At 34.0% G+C, this 19,407-nt stretch overlaps 1 protein-coding gene across 1 annotated transcript; it reads right to left on the bottom strand.

The window, feature by feature from the left end:
• Positions 1-14,467: 14,467 nt before the first annotated feature.
• LOC114728735 (chaperone protein dnaJ 11, chloroplastic-like) lies at positions 14,468-15,418 on the bottom strand. Its single transcript, XM_028915678.1, has one exon. The coding sequence runs from the start codon at positions 15,267-15,269 to the stop codon at positions 14,790-14,792; it is 480 nt and encodes a 159-aa protein (XP_028771511.1). The 5' UTR covers positions 15,270-15,418; the 3' UTR covers positions 14,468-14,789.
• Positions 15,419-19,407: the final 3,989 nt, after the last annotated feature.

Genomic DNA, 19,407 nt, shown 5'->3' with positions numbered 1-19,407 from the left:
CAAAATAATATATATTTACTTGAAATCCACATCTTAAATTTTACACTCTCCCAATTTTTTTTTTTTTGTGAATTGAGATAATTAGACTAATTTACACTCCTCCACACAATTTTTTTATTAATGAAGCCTTTCTTGCGGATTATTTCTATGTTTTTTTTATTTATTTTTTGACTTTTATCCATGCCCTACTCCATTCTTATTATTGGAGTTGATAGTAAGCGATCTTACAACTTATTTCATTATTTATTATTACAAATTGAAAAGGAACTGAACTCTCTCTACAGTACTTTTTTATTAGAATAAAATAAGGTATCATTAAAATGGCTCCCTCCCCTCCCCTCTAATCAGTCCAAACAGGAGATTATTAAAATCTCTTCCCACCCTTCCCCCTCCCTCCTCTTCCCTTTGTAGCTACCCTCCCCTTCCTTTCTCTTGATTAAAATCCCTCTCCTCCCCTTCCCTCCGTCAAGCCAAACACAACGTTAGTAGTATGTGATATAAAAATAAATTTAGAATGCAAAATCAAGCTTTAAAGTCATTTGCTTTGTTAAATTCAATCGACCATAGGCATACTTGCTAGGCCACGCGAGCTGGATGCTTCCTTAGCATACTTTTCTTCATCTAAAAACTGAGATGGTAGGTCTTTTTCTAAGTAAGTGAGTATAGCACACAAAAGTGTTAATTAAATCTGTAAGTTTGAAAGAGAGCTATACAAATCACCAAAAAAATCCACCTAAAAATCCTTACAACAAAAACTGTTAAAATAATATTTATCTTGACTAGGGCTAAATGTATTCGTCCTAATATCTCTGATTGACCAATTCCATGAGCAATTCCTTTGTAACGCTAGTCCAAAAATCTTAACAATATGAAAGATCGCATGAATTTTTTTTTTTAAAAAAAAATTCTCTAGTTTTAAAATTTAACACACTATTGAATATTAGTATCTATAAATGCAGGTAAAGATGATGATAAGAGTTATGATGATACTTTACATATGTAGAATTTAATAGAAGATAAACATAAATCAACAGGGAAAGGATAGAGGTCAAAAAATATAAAATCAAGACAGAAAAGCCATCTAGATTTCAAGATATATCGTCATCAGTGCGGCACTAGGAGAAATGTTCTTACTTGAAGAACAAATAAGGATATCACAGTAAGGAATACAAAAAAAGAAATAAGACTAGAGTATCTAATTTCTAAATTATCAAAACAAAACCCATGTCACAACAACCAAATTAAGGGAGACTATAAGCAAAAGCCAATCCTTTGGAAAGATAATCTGATCAAGGAAGCTTATAAAAAATAGTGAATCCAACAATTTAATATCCTTTAATAATGAGTTGAATAGGAAGATAATTATTAAATATATACATAATATCACAGTCAAATTAAACTGGGTGCATGATACATGTTTACTCAATTTGCAAAACCATTGGTAGGTGTTGGAGGCTCAAACTATTCAAATTTATGAGTGTCATTCAAATTGAATCATCAATTTCATGCTACCAACGCTATAACAAGTTTGCATTACTAGTAGTTTTCTTTACTTATTTTTTATCGTTATTAGATTAATTTTTTTATATTAGCATGCCAGAGCTTGAGCAACTCTATAACAACTGTTGCTCAAATGTTTTGGATTGGATTTTGAAAATCTGTATTTAGGTCATCATACATGTACTTAAATCTGTCCTGAGCATATGTTACTACATTCATATTACTGATGTTTATGTTCTGATACCAAGTTACAAATGTAATAAAATAATATAAATATATTTTGTTAAAATTATAAATCTGAATTACAATTGTAATCTATATTTTTTTTTCTATGTTTAATTATTTTATGTCTTTATCATAGTAACTTTTAGTTTTTTTTAATGTTAACAGCCTTTTTTATTGACTCTGTTAATGACTCATATCCCTTTCAGCCAACTGGTTCTAATGAGAATTATGGAGTATCTAACGCAAGACTTTGAGAAAAATACGCTTGAAAAGGTCTTCTACCTAACACATATTATGGCGATAATGGGTCCCATGGATCTATTTATAGCTAGACAGATTAAGCTTTTATTAGATGACTTATATGGCAGATGCTGCTCCTATGATTTATATTGGCCTTTGAGGAGCTTGGTACAGGTCCTGATGCATGTACACTAATTAGCCGAGAGTAGATGATATGTGTAGAAAATCCTTCTTTTCTTGTCAATTCAAATTTATGAATGTCATTCAAATTTAATAATTAAATCTATATTACTAATGCTATAACAAATTTACATTAATAGTAAGTTTTCTTTACTTATTTTTTATTGTTGTTAGATTTTTTTTTTTAATAACAGGCCATGTTACCTTTAACTCTGTTTTATTTTCTTATTCCTCTCAACCAACAAGTTCTAATAGAAATTGCAAAGCAACTCATGGCTAATTTAAAGAACAATACATTTAAATGCATATTGGCTAACTTATCTTGTGGCTGCTAGTGATCTAATAGATCCATATGTAGCTAAGCAAGTTAAACCTGAGCTTGAGCCACTCTATAACAAGTGTTACTCAAACGCTTTAAATTGGATTTTGAAAATCCATGTTTGGCTCCTCATGCATGTACTTAGGTCTATCTTGAGTATGTGTAGGTGACTTGAGACAAAAATTACAAAAGCTAATATCATTGTTAATGTTTATACTCTGATACCAAGTCACAAGTCTAATAAAATAATAAAATATGCTCTATAATAAATAAGGTTACATGCCTATGTATTCAACGTATATAAAAAAGTATACAATGGTATGATAACACGTGTCCCGTAATAGACTATTCTAAAGTTATACACAAAGACATAACATGTGGGTTATTTATAAGTTTACACAAAGTTACAAAGGATAAATATGTTTAACTTGTTATAAGCATGTGTGATTCTTTGATACATTACCACTGCTATATATTGATCCAATAGATCCATACATTACTGGTTAGGTTAAACCTTTGCTAGAGAACTTTTATACTAGATGTTGCTCGGACGTTTTACACTGGTCTTTGAGGATGTAACGTCCTGAGTTTTATTGGGTTTTAATAACCTCGTTTGGTTGATTTTGAGGATAGATTAGTGATTTAAGTGTTGATCTTGGTGTTTGGGTTGAATTGAGGTTTATTGGAGGAATAGGTGAACGTGCCTATCTCAGGGTATGTTCGCCGCGGCGAACCGGGAGTTCCAGGGAGGGTTGTCTTTCGGGCAAGTTTGGCCGCGGCGAAGTTTTGGGGACGCCGCGGCGAATATTTTCTGGGCGAGTGAGAGTTTCCTCTTGGGAAGCTTTCGCCGTGGCGAAGATTGGAGTTCGCCGCGACGAAGTTTTGGGATCGTCGCGGCGAAAGGCATCGAATCTATATAGACGTTGGAGGGTTCAGTTGTGCGAAAATTAGAAAATATGAAGGAGGAGAAAGGAGCTCTGCTAGGGTTTTGGTGTTGAGGCTTGGGAAAGACATTTCTAAGGATCCATTACCTCAAGTAAGTGATTTTAACCTCTAATCTACTTTCTTTCTTGGAATTTCTGAGGATTTTTGGTGGAACCCTAGGATTTTCTAGGTTGTGATGGAACTGAGGTTTTTGACCGATTGTTTTGAGTTTAATTGATTGCTTTGGGTTAGTCTAAGTTTTTAATCGGTGTAGTTTCCTTGGATTTAAAGAATCTTGAATTTTTGAAGCTAGGGTTTATGGAAATGGGAGATTTGGGATTGAGGATGACAATGTAGAGATTGATTTTGAGTTTTGTGATTTGGGTTATGTTAAGGAGGGTTAAATTGGATGTTTAATCGGTTTAGATTGTTGTTAGAACTTCAATTATTCAAATGGGATGTTTGGGTGTAGAATTCCTATAGTGGGTCCTTGAGGTTTGAACTCTAATTGATGCTTGAAAAGGGGACTTGATGTTTAATAGACTTTTATGACTTAGAGTGTTGTTTTGATGGGTATACCCTTTGAGTTGGGTAGAGTTTTGATTGGAGTTAGGAATTTTGTGTCCCCAAATGTTGTTTTGGCCACATTATTAGTTTGAAAGCTAATATATGATGGTTGTGTGTTTGTATGCTTGTGTAGACCGATTGTGAGTCTTGTTGGTGCACGGGGCCACATTGTTGGTTTGTCATTCCTTGCTCAGGCGAGAGGTAACCACTTTCCAATCCTTAGTACTTGCTTCTGTGGTATTATGAATAGATTTATGTTTTGTGCTCCAAGTAGTAATTATGTTCAAAGTGTATGTTGTGTATAAAAAGGAAAACTGTCTTGTGGGGTTTCAATTGATGTTGAATGAATCTTGAAATTATGAAGGATATGCCATTGAATGAAGTTACTTATGAAATGTTCAATTACTATTTGATTATGGTTTGAGCATGATGCATGAATTGGGAATTGGTGAGAGTTTTTGATAGTTACTACCACGTGGTAAGGCCTCCATTAATGCATGATGGTTGGTTCTTTACGTCCCCCATAGTGAGGGATAGGCCTTTTGGCTCCCTACGTCCCCCAGAGTGAGGGATAGGCCTTTTGGCTCCCTACGTCCCCCAGAGTGAGGGATAAGCCTTTTATGGCTCCTTACGTCCCCCATAGTGAGGGATAGGCCGGGTTCGGCTCTTGAAAATCCCCAAAATGAGGGATATAGTTGATGGGATGGCATCATTGCACTTGCATGACTTGTAGTGGCTATCATTATATATTACTTGTGAACTACCCCACTTGACACCTCACGAACACCTATTTAGTAGTACCTTGAATTGGAAAGATTGGTTACTAGGACGTTTGTCTCACCCCGTGGTTTACAATGTTTTCAGGTGAAGGTTCCGGGCGTGGGCCATTAGGAAGAGACGCAGAGGCTTGAGCTTGATTAGCTTTAGGCCTCTAGCACTTGTATATGTATGGCTAGTATATATTGCCACATTTAGGACTGCTTTTTGAAATATTTTGATTACCCGGCCTTATTGTAAATTGGAGAATATGTTATCTCCTTGTTTTAGTTGGCTGGAGGCCATTTCTATTGTTTTATGAAACTTTGTTACATGGTTGAAAACTAATTGGATGGGCTGATTTTGATGTATGTTGTTACCCGGGCAGGAGGCTCGGAGGCCCAGTGGATATGAATGAATGATTTTAGTTGCATACAATGGAGTTTGGGTTTGACCCGAGCTTAAAAGTCAATTTCTAAAATTATGCAAGTTTCTTTCTACTATGGTAGTTCATTTTAACAGCTTTCCTTTTCTACCATAGTAGTGGTTTTATGACGAGATTATAATGTTTTAAGGTTAAGGATTTTACAGAGGACCTCAGTCTAGGTCCTAATGCACGCACTCAAGTCTGTCTTGAGTATGTGCATATGATTAAGACAACCATTTTTGCTCTAGTAGAGGTTCAACCTTACCCAAATTAGGGATGACAAGAGTTTTAAACAATAAATTTTAATCCACATACTCAATTCTTTTTGCTTGGCAATTTTTGGACCACCACCTTACTCAAATTATGTGTATGGCTGGTTTTTTGTTGATGTTTTTTTGTTTATGTACTTTTGCTCTTGGAACCTTAGTAATGAAATTTTAGTCTTCTGACCCAAAAAAATATGCTTAAAGATATATATGTGTGCGTGCACGCGTGCGGGCGATAGAGTTGTATTTAGTGATTGAACTATTTTTTTATTATTAGCCTTACTTTATTTTTTTCTTGCAAGAATAGTGAGTGTAATTTGAGCATGTATCCATCAAAAGATAAAACTAAGGAATTTATTTTTCGAATGATTAGTTTAGAATGATGCAAAATGATTAAGAAAGTTTTTGAATAACTTATACCAAAAGAAGTTAACTATGTTGAAATAAAATGTCACCATATTAATTTTCTGACTATCTTGCATATTCTCCTCCCCTCCAGAGGAGAGAATATAAACAAAAAAAATACAAAAATTATTAGATTGAAATATTAATGTGGAGATTATTTTGAACTGAAACTAAATTACATTGATTTTGTAATGAAGATATAGTTTATTATTATTTATTGCATATTTTAACGCTTTAAATGATAAAGTATCATGAACTATGTTATATAGTATCTGATTAACGTCTCGTTTCGCAATAATGAGGGTAAATTCAAATGACTGCAAGAACATAATTGCATGAAAATGTATTGAGGTCTTGATGTATGAATGTAAGTGACTTTTTGATAAAGATATCTCTCAAAACTGAAACAGCAAAATAGAACTCAAAGTAAACCTTTGCAAAAAGGGATGAATAAAATAGCAGTAAATTATTATTATAATTTTTTGAGTATACTCTTACTTTTTCTCCCAAAAGAAGATCCATCGAACCAATACTATCGTGATTTCTGAATTCATTGGATCCCCACGTCTATCTTAGTGGTCCTATAACTAATATATTACCTCTGGCCAACTCATATACCTGAATCTAAGTACGAGCCGTTCTAGAAAGAATTCTTCTAGCAAGAAGTGACGCATCCACTCTTTATACCTGCATATTTCCAAATAATGAAAACAAACATGTTAACAACTGTCTTTATGTATCAAGCACATAGTTTAACTGAAGAATCTGATAACAAGACTACTATAAAAAAACTGCATTTAAGTATTATACAGGAGTGAATGTCTAATCTTAACACTTCATCAGATAATTGGATCAGCATCATGCTATAAGCACAGCAGCAGTATTAACATTAACAGTTACACAATAACAAAATGTCCAAAGTCTTAAACACAACAGATAAGCCATGTGGCCCCGTAATACCTCTGTGTGAACTATTTGCAGTTGGATAACAAGAAGCTTGAGGTTTCAAGAACTCACAAGCAACGTGGTCCCGTAATGCAGGTTATTACCATTCTTAGCATCTGAAATTTTATTCAGCAAAGTCTCAATCTTTGGCAGTATTTTGCGCATCCTTTTTTGTGTTTGATTATGTACAAGTTCCTTTTCTTTTCTTTCTTGTGCATTGTTCTGTTTCTTTCTCATTCTCCCCCACATCTTCTAAATTGGGAGTAATCTTTTTTCACTTGTGGATTTAATTTAATTGTCCGAATCAGCTCATATCTCATGGCCAGTTACTGAATTGCAAAGTTGAACACTTTCCTAAATTTCTTTTTCAACTTGTGAATATATTTTGGCATTCTATTCTAAATGATTTTTAAATATGCGTGAGTAATAAGTATCTCAGTCTAAAATTTATGGCTTAATAAAAATTTAGGATTGATTTCCAAAATTTCTTGTCACTCTTATTTTGTCCTTCTCCCTAAAAACTCACTCAGCCAACGATGAAGAGAAATGTATTGGAATATCAAAAAGGAGAAAAATGATAAAAGCTCCATTCAAAAGGGTATCTTGATAGAATTCGATACTTATATGTAGTGGCAAAGTCTCTTTTGCCTGCTGCATTGGGGAAAAAAAAACTTTATTCATCACTTTCAGACTGCTACTATGATACTACACAACATTCCTGCTTAAGTTTGTCATGGAAACAGAATTTTAGATGCTCTCCATGTTGAGCAAAATTCATCCCCTTTTTCCTCACAAATTGTCTCCATAGTAAGCTCAAGCTTGGTGCAATTCATGGACATATGGTGCAAAGAAGGGAAGATGATGATCACGTGGTCTCCTCTTTGGATCAAGAAAAGGAATTGTAGGTGCTGTGATGTGTGCCGAATGGAAAAGAGAAAGCGGGACAAAATATTAATTTTTTTCTTTAATGAGTTGAATGGCAAAAAAGAAGGGGTTGATGGATCATGGATGAAGGCGTGTGAGACTAGAGGACGTCCAATGACTATGGAATGAATAGAATATTTGAATGAGAGAAAGGAAATTTTTTTTTAAGATCCAAAGCTTAAGCTTATTAGCAATTAATTGGCCCACTTGATATTAACTATTGGATTGTGCTTGAATTCCAAGAAATAATCTTGGACCATTGAATTTCCTATATACTATTTCTTGACCTACAAGAATTTAGGTGCATCCATTAATATAGATTATGTCCAAATACAATATAATCTGTATCAAAATTAAATATTAGATATGTACAAAAATAATATAAGAAATTGCAAAACTTTCCAAAGATAAATCTTTCTAAAAATATGAGACTTATTTCCAAAGAAATAGAAATATTAATTTCAAGCTAAAAATAGGAAATCACAAAAATATTCAGATTTTCAATCCAAAATCTCAATTTTTATAAAAAAAAAAATCTAAAATTAATCAATGAATCCAATAATACATAAAAAGTTCATTCAAGCCCAAAATATCATTCAATTTCTAGATTAATGTGGCATAAGATATACAGAGGATAAAAACTCTGTTTTATGGGTATACTTGATTTTATATAAGCGTTTAAAATAATATTTCTTTTTCAACTTGCGAATATATTTTGGTATTCTATTCGAAATGATTTTTACATGTATGTGCGTAATAGGTATCTCAGTCTAAAATTTATGGCTTAGTAAAAATTTAGGATTGATTTCCTAAATTTCTTGTCACTCTTTTTCTGTTTTTTCCCCCTCCTCAACAAATCATGTTGCCTTAATTAGGGAGAAAATCTCACTGAATAATTTTAGATATAGAAGAATCATTGGGATTGTGGATATAATTTAAGATCCGGAGGCAGTATATATATATATATGGATGGATGCCCAGAAGAAGCGTACTTTATTTGACGGGAGTGGGTGACAAGACATGGAAGAGAATTCAGAGCCATTGCGGCAGCTGAACTCTCCAGATAGGGCTATCCAAAAGCGAACTCTGAGGCAGGCATTAGATTATCAATTGCGGAACCCAGAATCCGTGGCTATGCAGGATCAGCAATTGGCAAAGGCGTCACAGGGAGAATTCAGCATCGTTAGGTCTGCTGGACAGAGATCATCTTCGTATGCAACTGGAAGGGCATCTCAAGGTGCCTAGACTTGCAACTAATGTGTTATTGTGATTTTTGAATTGATCGCATTCCCATATGTTTCTTAGTGGTCGTAATTAATAATAACAAATGGTACGTTGCAGGATGCGTTAATCTACAAAGATGCGGCTAACTATTAAACTCTTTGTCCAACCAACACATTCAGGTTGAGTCGAGCCAAGGTCCCAGAAACGATCTGGCAAGCTTGATATCTGAAAAGAAGTACGAGAAGGCTTTCACCACTGCCCTCCAAACAAGTGACCGATCCACTCTTTCTTGGTTATGTTCTGAGGTAACTGATTTTGACGGTTCCAAATCATTGTTTTGGCGGTCTCTATAACATTACTTTTATTTCTGATCTGAACATTTTGGAGTGAATGAACAGGTGGATCTTCTTGGTATTTTGTCCATGTCTCCTCTCCCTTTAAGCCAAATAGTGGTGCTGACGCTATTGCAGCAATTGGCACTTGATCTAAACACCAACACATCTCGGAAAATCGACACATCTCAGAAAATCAACTGGATCACTCATTTGGCCGCAGCCATAGATCCCATGGATCCCATGATCGCATTCTATGTCAAGCCTGTGTTTGAGGAACTCTATCGTCGATGTTGCTATCCTTCCATGATTGGACCCCACTTTCCCAGCATCCGTCACCGTGTCCTGCAGTATGTTATCAATTCCATTCTCATGAAAACAAGCAAATGATTCTCTTTTTGTTGCAAACATTTGCAATTCACTTCCCAATAATAAGAAGCACCAATTTAAGTTTGTTTCGGTTGATTCAATGGTTTCAACTTACAATGTTAAATTATTGAATCTTTTTTCTATTTGTTCTCTGGATAAAGCTATTTAAGAACAAGAATCACTCATCTGCGTCGCTCTCAAATTCCAAATTTCTGTAAAAAGATTGTTTTTCTTTTTGAGTAAAAACTGAAACTTTCATTCACAGTCTAAAATCAAACCTGTCACTAGTCGATTAATATTTAGTACACATTAGACCACTTACCAAACATCCCTCATTTGCGTCTTTGTTCGCGATTATTCTGAAAGTGAAGAAGAGGGGTGTTTTAGTCTAAAACGTGCGGCTTACTAAAAATTTACGCTTTGTTTTCCCAAATTTAGGGTATGTTTGGATGAAACCAAACCGTGATTTGGAAAAGTAATTCTGGAGAATAAATTCTGTGGAGAATAGATTCTGAGAAAAAGTGATTTTGAGAAATGAGAGTGTTTGGATAGTTATTACCAGAAGCACTTTTTACATGTGAAAATTACCAAAACGGGTATAAATTAATATGATAATTATATAAGGGATAGATTTTATGATTTATTTTGATTTGAAGAAATAAAATTGTTAATGAAAATTTTTTTACTAACATAATTAATAATATATAAGATAATATAATTAATACGTAATTAATATGTGTACATATATTTATAAAACATAATATTAAATATGTTTATAGAAAAATGATTTTTTTTATAACAGAAAAATATTAATTTTCTTTAAAGATTGTAAACGTAACAACAACTATCAAAAATATTAATATATATTATTGTGGGGTGTTGTGTGGACCGACTGGGGAGAAGGCGTGAACGAGGAGAGGAATTATTGAACATAGAGCAAGTATTGAACACCCGAATAATTGGATGCTTTGGTCATTTATGGAGGGGCCCACCGTTCGTTTCAGCAATTGGACCCGAGAAGCAGATGAGAGATGCTGCCGTCCAAACCATGGTTTCACCAGTTGAAACCATGGTTTTATCTAAACCAAGGTTTGTTTAATTTGTCTGGCTATTTGGATGGTATTTTGTGCAAACCATGGTTTGGACTTTCAAACCAAGGTTTGCAATGCCATCCAAACGGTGCCTTAATCTAAATCATTTAGAGAGGTTTTCTCCGTAACTGTAGGGGTATCTCTCTCCAATTAAGGAATTTTAAATAATTAGGTATAATAAGATTTAAATGAGTAATTTTTCTTAAAATAATATTGTATTAAAATTAAAAATTAAGATAATTGTGGAATAATGGAGATAATAGGAGATATGGACATCTATACTAATATTATATTCGTATTACAATTAATAATTTTTTAAAAAAATAAATATAGATAATGACTAATTTATGTCATAATATACTGAATTTCTATTTTATTAAGTTTGTACGCAACCGTTTACAATATTATTTTATATATTTAACTGACTTATATATATATATTTATTAAAAGGAGTATTTGTGTGAAAATTGTAGCTTAATAATAAAAATTTAGGATTATTAATTCATTTCCTAATTTTCATATAAATCAGATATCGCTGGGATTTTAGATTTAGGATGGGAGATTGTTGAGATTCTAGAGATGCCAAATGATTCTCTTTTTGTTGCAGAAATGTGCGATTCACTTCTCCAAGTAAGATTTCTTGTCTGAATAAAGAAGCTTTATTTATATTAAAAAAAATTCACCAAGGCACTTATTCGAATTTCCAGAGCTTTGGCAAGCACAAAGCTGCAGAAGCGAAAAACAAACAAACTTGACCCCAGCGCTTCATGAGATACTTGGATCAGCATCATGTCTATAAGCACAGTAGCAGTGTTAACATTAACAATAACACAATAACAAAATGTCCAGAGTCTTTAACACACAATGGATAAGCCTCGTGGTCCCGTAACATCTCTGGGTGAATTATTTGCAGTTGGATAACAAGAAGCTTGAGGTTTCAAAAACCCACAAGCAACGTGGTCCCGTAATGCACGTTATTACCATTCTTAGCATCTGAAACTATATTCACCAAAGTTTCAATCTTTGGCAATATTTTCGCATCCTTTTTGTGTTTGATTTTGTACATGTTGCTTTTCTTTTCTTTTTTGTGCATTGTCCTGTTTTATTTTCATTCTCCCCCACATTTTTGAAATTGAGAGTAATCTTTCTTCATCTGTGGGTTTAATTGCGCGAATCAGCTCATATCTTATGGCAAGAGTTACAGAACTGCAAAGTTGAACATTTTGGTACACTCCCTCTTTTTGGTAGAAGTCACTGTTCTGCATCATGTTGTTTAATTGGCATCATCTTTCATCTAGAGTTACTAATTAGTTAGATAACAAATAATAATAATAATTGGTCTGATTATGAGAACTAACTGGCATATTCTCATGCATAACTTGTCATTAATCAGGATTGCCCTAGCGTCTAAGTTTATTGGCCTTCTTGTCTGTGCTTGTGGATAGCTTCAAATGGATCACTCATTTGGCTGCAACCGTAGACTCCGGTTTTCGAGCATCCGTATCCTGCTGCTTGTTATTATGTCTATTTCATGTTTATGTAAATTATTCTCTTTTTATTGCAGAATAGTGCAATCACTTCCCAAAGTAAAATTTTTTGTCTGAATGAAGAAGAAGCAGGGTTTTTGATATAAATTACTTTTCTGGTCCTAAATATAAGATCTATTTTGTCGTGTAAATTACACGATAAAATAGATCTTATATTTAGGACCAGAGTAATATATCGATATTTTCAACTTAAAATCTTTCCCAATAAGTTTTTCAAATCTATATACTCTTTCCCAATAGTTTTTTCAAATCTATATGCTCAGTTCCGCCAAATTTCAATAATTTTCTTTGTTTGATAGTGGTGTCAGGCCGTCAGCATTTTGTAATGCTTTAGTTATAAAGGCATTATTAAGCTATATGATTGAATTGATAACGACAAAGAATTGCATTAGGAGCACTAAGATATGAAGCTGTCTAATCATCAACAAAGCAACAGTTATTTGAAAAGTTAAAGCATTATTAAGCTATATGATTAGCATTAACATTAACAATAACATAATAACAAAATGTCCAAAGTCTTATGAGCCTGGTGGTCCCGTCACATCTCTGAGTGAATTATTTGCAGTTGGATAACAAGAAGGCTGAGGTATCAAAAACCCACAAGCAACGTGGTCCTGTAATGCAGGTTATTAGCATTCTCAGCATCTGAAACTATATTCACCAAAGTTTCAATCTTTGGAAAGAGTTACTGAATTGCAAAGTTGAACATTTTGCTACACTCCCTTTTTTGATAGAAGTCCCTGTCCTGCATCATGTTGTTTAATTGGCATCATCTTTCATCTAAAGATACTAACTAGTTAGATACCAAATGATAATCATTGATCTGATTATGAGCATCATCTGATATCTTATGCATAATTTATCATTAATCAGGATTGGCCTTATGTCTAAGTTTATTCAAAATCCTATCAATCAGGATAGCTTCAACTGGATCACTCATTTGGCTGCAGCCATAGACTCCAGTTTTCGAGCATCTGTCTCCTGCTGCTAGTTATTATTTCTCTTTTGATTGATTCAATGACTTCAACTTAAAATGTCAAGTTATTGAATCTTTTAAAATACGTCTAAAGTAGATATAAATTATATTGATATCTTCAACTTGACATCTTCCCCAGTAATTTTTTCCAAATCCATATACTCAGTTCCACCAAATGTCAATAATTCTCTTTGTTTAATAGTGGTGTCAGGTGTCGGGAGCATTTTGTAATGCTTTAGTTATAAAGTTAAAGCATTATTAAGCTATATGATTTAATTGATAACGACAAAGAATTGCATTAGGAGCACTAAGATATGAAGCTGTCTAATCATTAACAAAGCAATAGTTATTTAAAAAGTTTGTCCAGTTCTCCTCACCAACCTGCACTTTTTAATTTGTTTCTAGAATGTGAATGGGTATGTCTTTAATATCTGGCCGTGACAATGAAACACTGGCTGTAAGTTGTAACTACCTTACATTTTATTTTATTTTTTTTCCTGAGTGCTTTAGATTTTGAAAATGTATTTTCGTTATGTGATGACGCCCAAATTGTTTTGACATGGATTGGCAGCAATGTAACCAAAAGTCTTGAGCTTTAGATATGCTTTAACAATTTCGTCAGAGTCCCCGAAAATGGAGTTTGGATGCAACAGGGGATCCCCAGGCAGCTCCAAATCGGCAGGATTCGCTTTTTCACTGGCTTGTTCCATTAAATCTTCTTTCTCATTTTAAGTTAATATGAAAAATTCTCATAATCTTCCAGAATAATGTTAATTAGCCTTTGCACCTTGTACTTGGACTCCTGAAAAATTACGCATCATTCCTAATCTGCCATATAGACAATTTACATGAGAATCAGAGAATTCAGAACCGTCTTTCCCTTTTCCCTAAAATCTCAGCTCCAACAACTCACTCGGCCACCGATGAAGAGAAATGTATTGGAATATCAAAAACGAGAGAAATGATAAAAGCTCCATTCACAGGGGTATCTTGAGAGAATTCGCTACTTATATCTACTGGCAAAGTCTCTTTTGCCTGCTGCATTAGGGCAAAAGAATCTTTAATCCACACTTTCAGACTGCTACTATGCTACTACATAACATTCCTGCTTAAGTTTGTCAAGCAAACAGAATTTTAGATGCTCTCCTTGTTGAGCGAAATTCATCCCCATTTCCCTCCAGTAAACACTTGACAAGCTAAAGATGCAATCATTCGGATTACAGGGAAAGAACAAAGAAGAACACTTGACGATGTTTTAAATTGCGAGCACTGTCCAGAGATCGGATAGAATCATGGAACGAAACCTCAGCTTGGAATCAGATTATACAGACAAATTTAGATGACAAAGAAGTCGAGAAAAATAACACTGAACAACATCGTATATCCATATTTCTTCAATATATATAAGAGGTAGAATTTACAGAGTCTCCTACATTGTTTTTTTTTCTTTCGCATAATCCGCAAAACACTATTGAAAATTTTGTGTTTTGCAGAATGCAGTTTTCCCCTAATCTATAACGCTCTTTTCTTTTCCTCGGCCTTACAAATTTCCTAAAGGAGAAACGGCAATCTCTACCAGCACTGATCCGTCTCCCATCTGCGGGTCGTATAAAACCCAGAAGAGGCATTCTGAACCGCCGACGACGATACCGGCCGCCTCCTCCCATGAACAGCCATCAAAGAAAGATCGTAGATCGCTCTCGCCGAGGGATCGGAGAGAGTGGCGTAGGCGTTGTGAATCTCGATGAAGTCCTGGTCATCGTCATACTCCGATCGATGCAGCACCGAATCAGGATGGTAGATCTTAGCCAAACTCCGGTAAGCCGATTTGATCTCCCTCGGAGAAGCGTTCTGACTGACTCGAAGCACCTCGTAGAGACTCGCCGGCCGCCGAGATGCGACAGCCGCAGATCCGGCCTCAGTCGCAAAAGACCGCATCGAAGCCCTACATTGATGAGGAAGAAACCTGACGGAGGAAGTAGCCGCGCCGTTGGAAGAGGAGGAACGGACAGGACTGACAGCGGGGAGCGAAAAATTTAGGGTTCCAGCCATGGCGAAACGAACAAGGGAAATCGGAGAAACAGAAAGGGCAAATCCGGAAATTAGGATTGTATAGTCGGGTATGATTGTGTGAGACTGTGATCTTCAACTAGCTATACGCGAGATGCGAGGAGAAGGAATATGGGGGAAGATTATATAGGGGTCAAAGGGGTAGAAGGGCAAAAGAGTCATTTAAAGAGCACAAGGTAATAGGCAGATACGGGATAGCGGGCTGGGAAGGACGCAGAATCATAGCCATGGGTAGGGAAGAGAAAGCAAAACCGTGTGTTGGCTGTCGGTTTTCACATTTCAAGAGAGCGAGAGAGACGGTCTTCTTAGGCGATGACGTGTCGACTGCGTTTTGCCTGTGGTGGAAGATGTTCTAGAAGACTGGTCCACTTGAGCCTGGGTATGCGGGGTTCGCATGAACCGGACCCCTCGTCGTGGGAGGGTACTACCATTTAATTGGATGCAGCCCCAAGAATACGCGTAATTTTACGTTAGCAGTACAATAGTAATCTACTCCTGCTCATATTTTATAGGACAGGGAAAAAAAAAATATAGAACCTGTTTGATTTATTATTTTAAAAATAATTTTATGTTTTTAAAAATAAAAAAAAAAGTTGTTTGGTAATTTGTTTTCAGTTGATTATTTTAAAAAACAAAAACAGTAATATATTTTTAAAAACTAAAAAATCAAAACAACTTTTATCTGTTTTCTTGTTTTTATTTTTATACTTTTTATTTTTTATTTTAAAAAATTTTAAGAAATTTTGATTTTTTTAATCAGTATGAAACATGTTAAAATAATTTATAAATAAGTCCTGAAGGTTAAATTGGACAGCCTTCTAGTGAAACATGGATGATACTTTGTGTGGAGAACATTTTGACATGAATGTTATTTATTGCTTAATATTAATGCAAAATTAGAAACACATTTAAGGATGTTTAACGGAAAAAATTTCATAACAAAATTGAAATTACTAAATCTTAGATCATTTAATTATGTAGGTTTTCAAAACACTAAACTTATAAATAATATATATTTTTATAAAAATATTATTTTTGATTTAATAGTTTCAATTATTTTTTTTATGGGATTCTCTTATATTTAACTTAATTTAAGTTTTCTTGGAGAAAAAGGTAGTGGGAGGAAGTGAAAGAACGAGGACGACACTATGACAGGATGGGAGAGGACAGTGAGGTTGACTAGTCACCAATAGGCCAACGTGGCATTACCTGTTTGTGTTAAATTTCATCCTTATCCATTCTCCCTCTCTCTACTGTCAAATGCTTCTGCCCACACACGCTTTGGATGCTTATCTTGAGCATGAGCATCTAAATGGGTGTTTGGTATTTTTAAAATGGTGATTTCAGAAATATTTTTTTATAAAACGAGATAACCTCTTTTATATGGTTTAGTTTCTATCTAAACACCTTTTAAAACTTTTCTTATCTTGACGGTTAGGGTCTGGATTTTTTTTTTTACATTTTTAAAATAATTATTTTAAATAATATAAATATAAATTAAAAAAAATTTTAACTATCATTTTTAAGAATAATTTTGATTTAAAAATAATTAATTAAAATTATTAAATTTGAAGTGTCCGGTTTCGGACGGGTGAGAAATGAGCCTTTGGTGCTCATCACCACAATCTTCCAAGTTCTAATATTCTCTCTGTAACCCCATGCTTTTAATGAGGCCGTCCAAGGGGAAAAAGGAAAAACAAGAAAAAGGATACACATAAATAATTATTTTGTTCATATATTCGTATTTTATTCTCATTTTTTCATATTGGATTTTATTATTACCTCCTATCTTTAATATAAGATTTTGTTTAATTTTTATTTTAGTTTTAAATATAAGATTCAAATTCACTTTGTCTCTCATATTTATACATTTTTTTAAAATAGTTTTTCTAATAATTATAGTTTTAACCAATACACTTGATTAGTAAAGATATTTTAGAAAAGACAACACCTATTTATTAAAAATAACTAACTTAACTTATTTTTTTTAATTTCTTCAAATTAGTTAACTGGTTCTGATAATTAGAATTAAAAGTAGTATTATCATGTTAATTTATGATAAAATTGTCAACTATCAAGTTGTTACAGCAGCAGTGCCATTTTGATGCTCGTATACCGGTAATTGCATGAAAATTTGGGAAAAAATTTTATCCAATCACTAGGAAAACAGTACTGGTAGAGCTGGTAATATGGGCTACCAATTTAAATATGAGAGATAAAGTGGATTTGAATCTTATATTTAAAACCAAAATAAAAATATCTCAAAATATTATATTAAACATGATTACATAATCTATCCATCCAAAATAATATAATAAACACCCAAATTAAAACATAAATCCAAATTAACAATTGCACAACACTACAAAGTCACAATATAATGTGTCAAGTGTTTAATCATAACTCATGACTCCTACACGGTGTGTTCCGTTAAAAAAGAAAATAAAAAAAAATAAAACGAGCTGGCCTGACAATCTTGTAGGTTAACCCACCACGGTTATGAGTTTGGCGGTTACAAGCTCAAAAAATCCGTTTCAAAATGATCACCATTTTTATCAACTTAACCCGTCACTTTTTGATGGGTTAGTGAGCTCAACTCATATTACCAACTCTATTATATTGGATAAGAGATCAGCTTCTGGAAGCGTGGCTCCACTTCATCCTGATGTGGATCGTCTGGCTAGTTGCCGGTCCTCCATGATTCCTGTATTTTCCTATTGGTCCCACTTTTTAATTTTCCATCCTCGCCTCAATTCCTTCCTCCAATCCTTCTAGAAAGGTTCTCGTTTTCCTTTTTCTTTCTCTTTTTTAATACTATTTTTTCGCCCCGCCTCTTCTAATTTTATAATATTTCAATGCCTGGACTTTTCACAATTAAAATATTAAAAAGCCATCACAGTTTCCGTAACAGACATGGCAATTAAATGATCACCGATTGAATATTTGAATGGTTTAATGACTCACCTCGCATTACGTTATTAAGCCCCAGTTTCTCGAAACTTAGTGCCTTTTGTTTTAATTAGACATTCAAAAATATCATCAACATACATTACCAAATTTATAATAAGTTACTTAAATATAATACTTTTTTTTGTAATGTAATTAAAAAAATCCGATATTTAAAACAGGAGGAGTATCATTATATAAATTAAATTAAACGAGTCTGGCCCACTTGTGACAAAATTAATTAATGTCCATGGAAGCTTCTAAAGATTTAAAGTTTTTCAATCAAATTTGTAAACTCAGGAGAAATATATGGCACATGGTCACATGCATTGACAAACCGACATTGAACACGTAAGATTTTAACTAATAATTTTTTAATAATCTTTAATGCCGTTTCCCCAATCCTCCTACTACTTTATTTTACATGCAGATTCAATTCGTTAACTTGACATATTTGTTGTCTTTTCTTTTAATTTTTTTTTTCAGAGGCGGCAGTTAACTTGAGATGGACTCTAATGTTTTTAGAGTTTACTCTTTTTCATTCTTTCTCATTCTCTCTCTGTCTTTTTTTTCCCCCATGTTGAGGTTAGTTAAATTTTTTCTTATGTCACTTCCATCATTCATATTCTCATTCATGGAACTCGAATGAGCAACAGAACAATCGAACAACGGATTCAAAGAATGTGGGCTAACAAAAGTGCAGTGGCTGTGATTGATCTTTCTAATGATTTTTATGTGGTTCAATTTACTAATATAGATGATTACGAAAGTGCGGTATTGGGAGGGCCATGGATGATCTCTGATTTTTACCTGACTGTGAGGCAACGGAGGCCTAGCTTTGATCCAAAAGCGGAAGCAATTGAAGAAGTGTTAGTGTGGGTTAGATTCCCTGATCTACCCCTTGAGCATTGTGACAAGGACGTCCTAAAGGCAATGGGGAATAGAGCTGGGAAACAAACTGGCGATGACCTCGCTGCGGTGCGGGTCGAAATAACCCGCACCTTGACGGGCTGGCATTTTGTCAACCTGAGCCCGTCAAGGTTGGTTGGCGGCCAGCCTGCCAACTGTCTAAATTTTTTTTTAAATCTATTATATTAGTATAAGTTAGGCTTAGCTTGAAATGTTGAAATTAGGCTCTGAGTTTTAAACTTGAATAATGGGTTCTAACAAAAAA

This window comes from Neltuma alba, unplaced genomic scaffold, assembly GCF_004799145.2.
Source record: "Neltuma alba isolate B1F8T4 unplaced genomic scaffold, ASM479914v2 tig00012567_pilon, whole genome shotgun sequence".
In the NCBI taxonomy this organism is placed as follows: Eukaryota; Viridiplantae; Streptophyta; class Magnoliopsida; order Fabales; family Fabaceae; genus Neltuma; species Neltuma alba.
Note: the sequence above shows the minus strand (reverse complement) of the source record. Positions and strands in the feature narration are given on the sequence as shown.

What these genes read in the sequence shown, in the direction of transcription:
- LOC114728735 (XM_028915678.1), bottom strand. Translation starts at nt 15,269, where the DNA reads ATGGCTGGAACCCTAAATTTTTCGCTCCCCGCTGTCAGTCCTGTCCGT.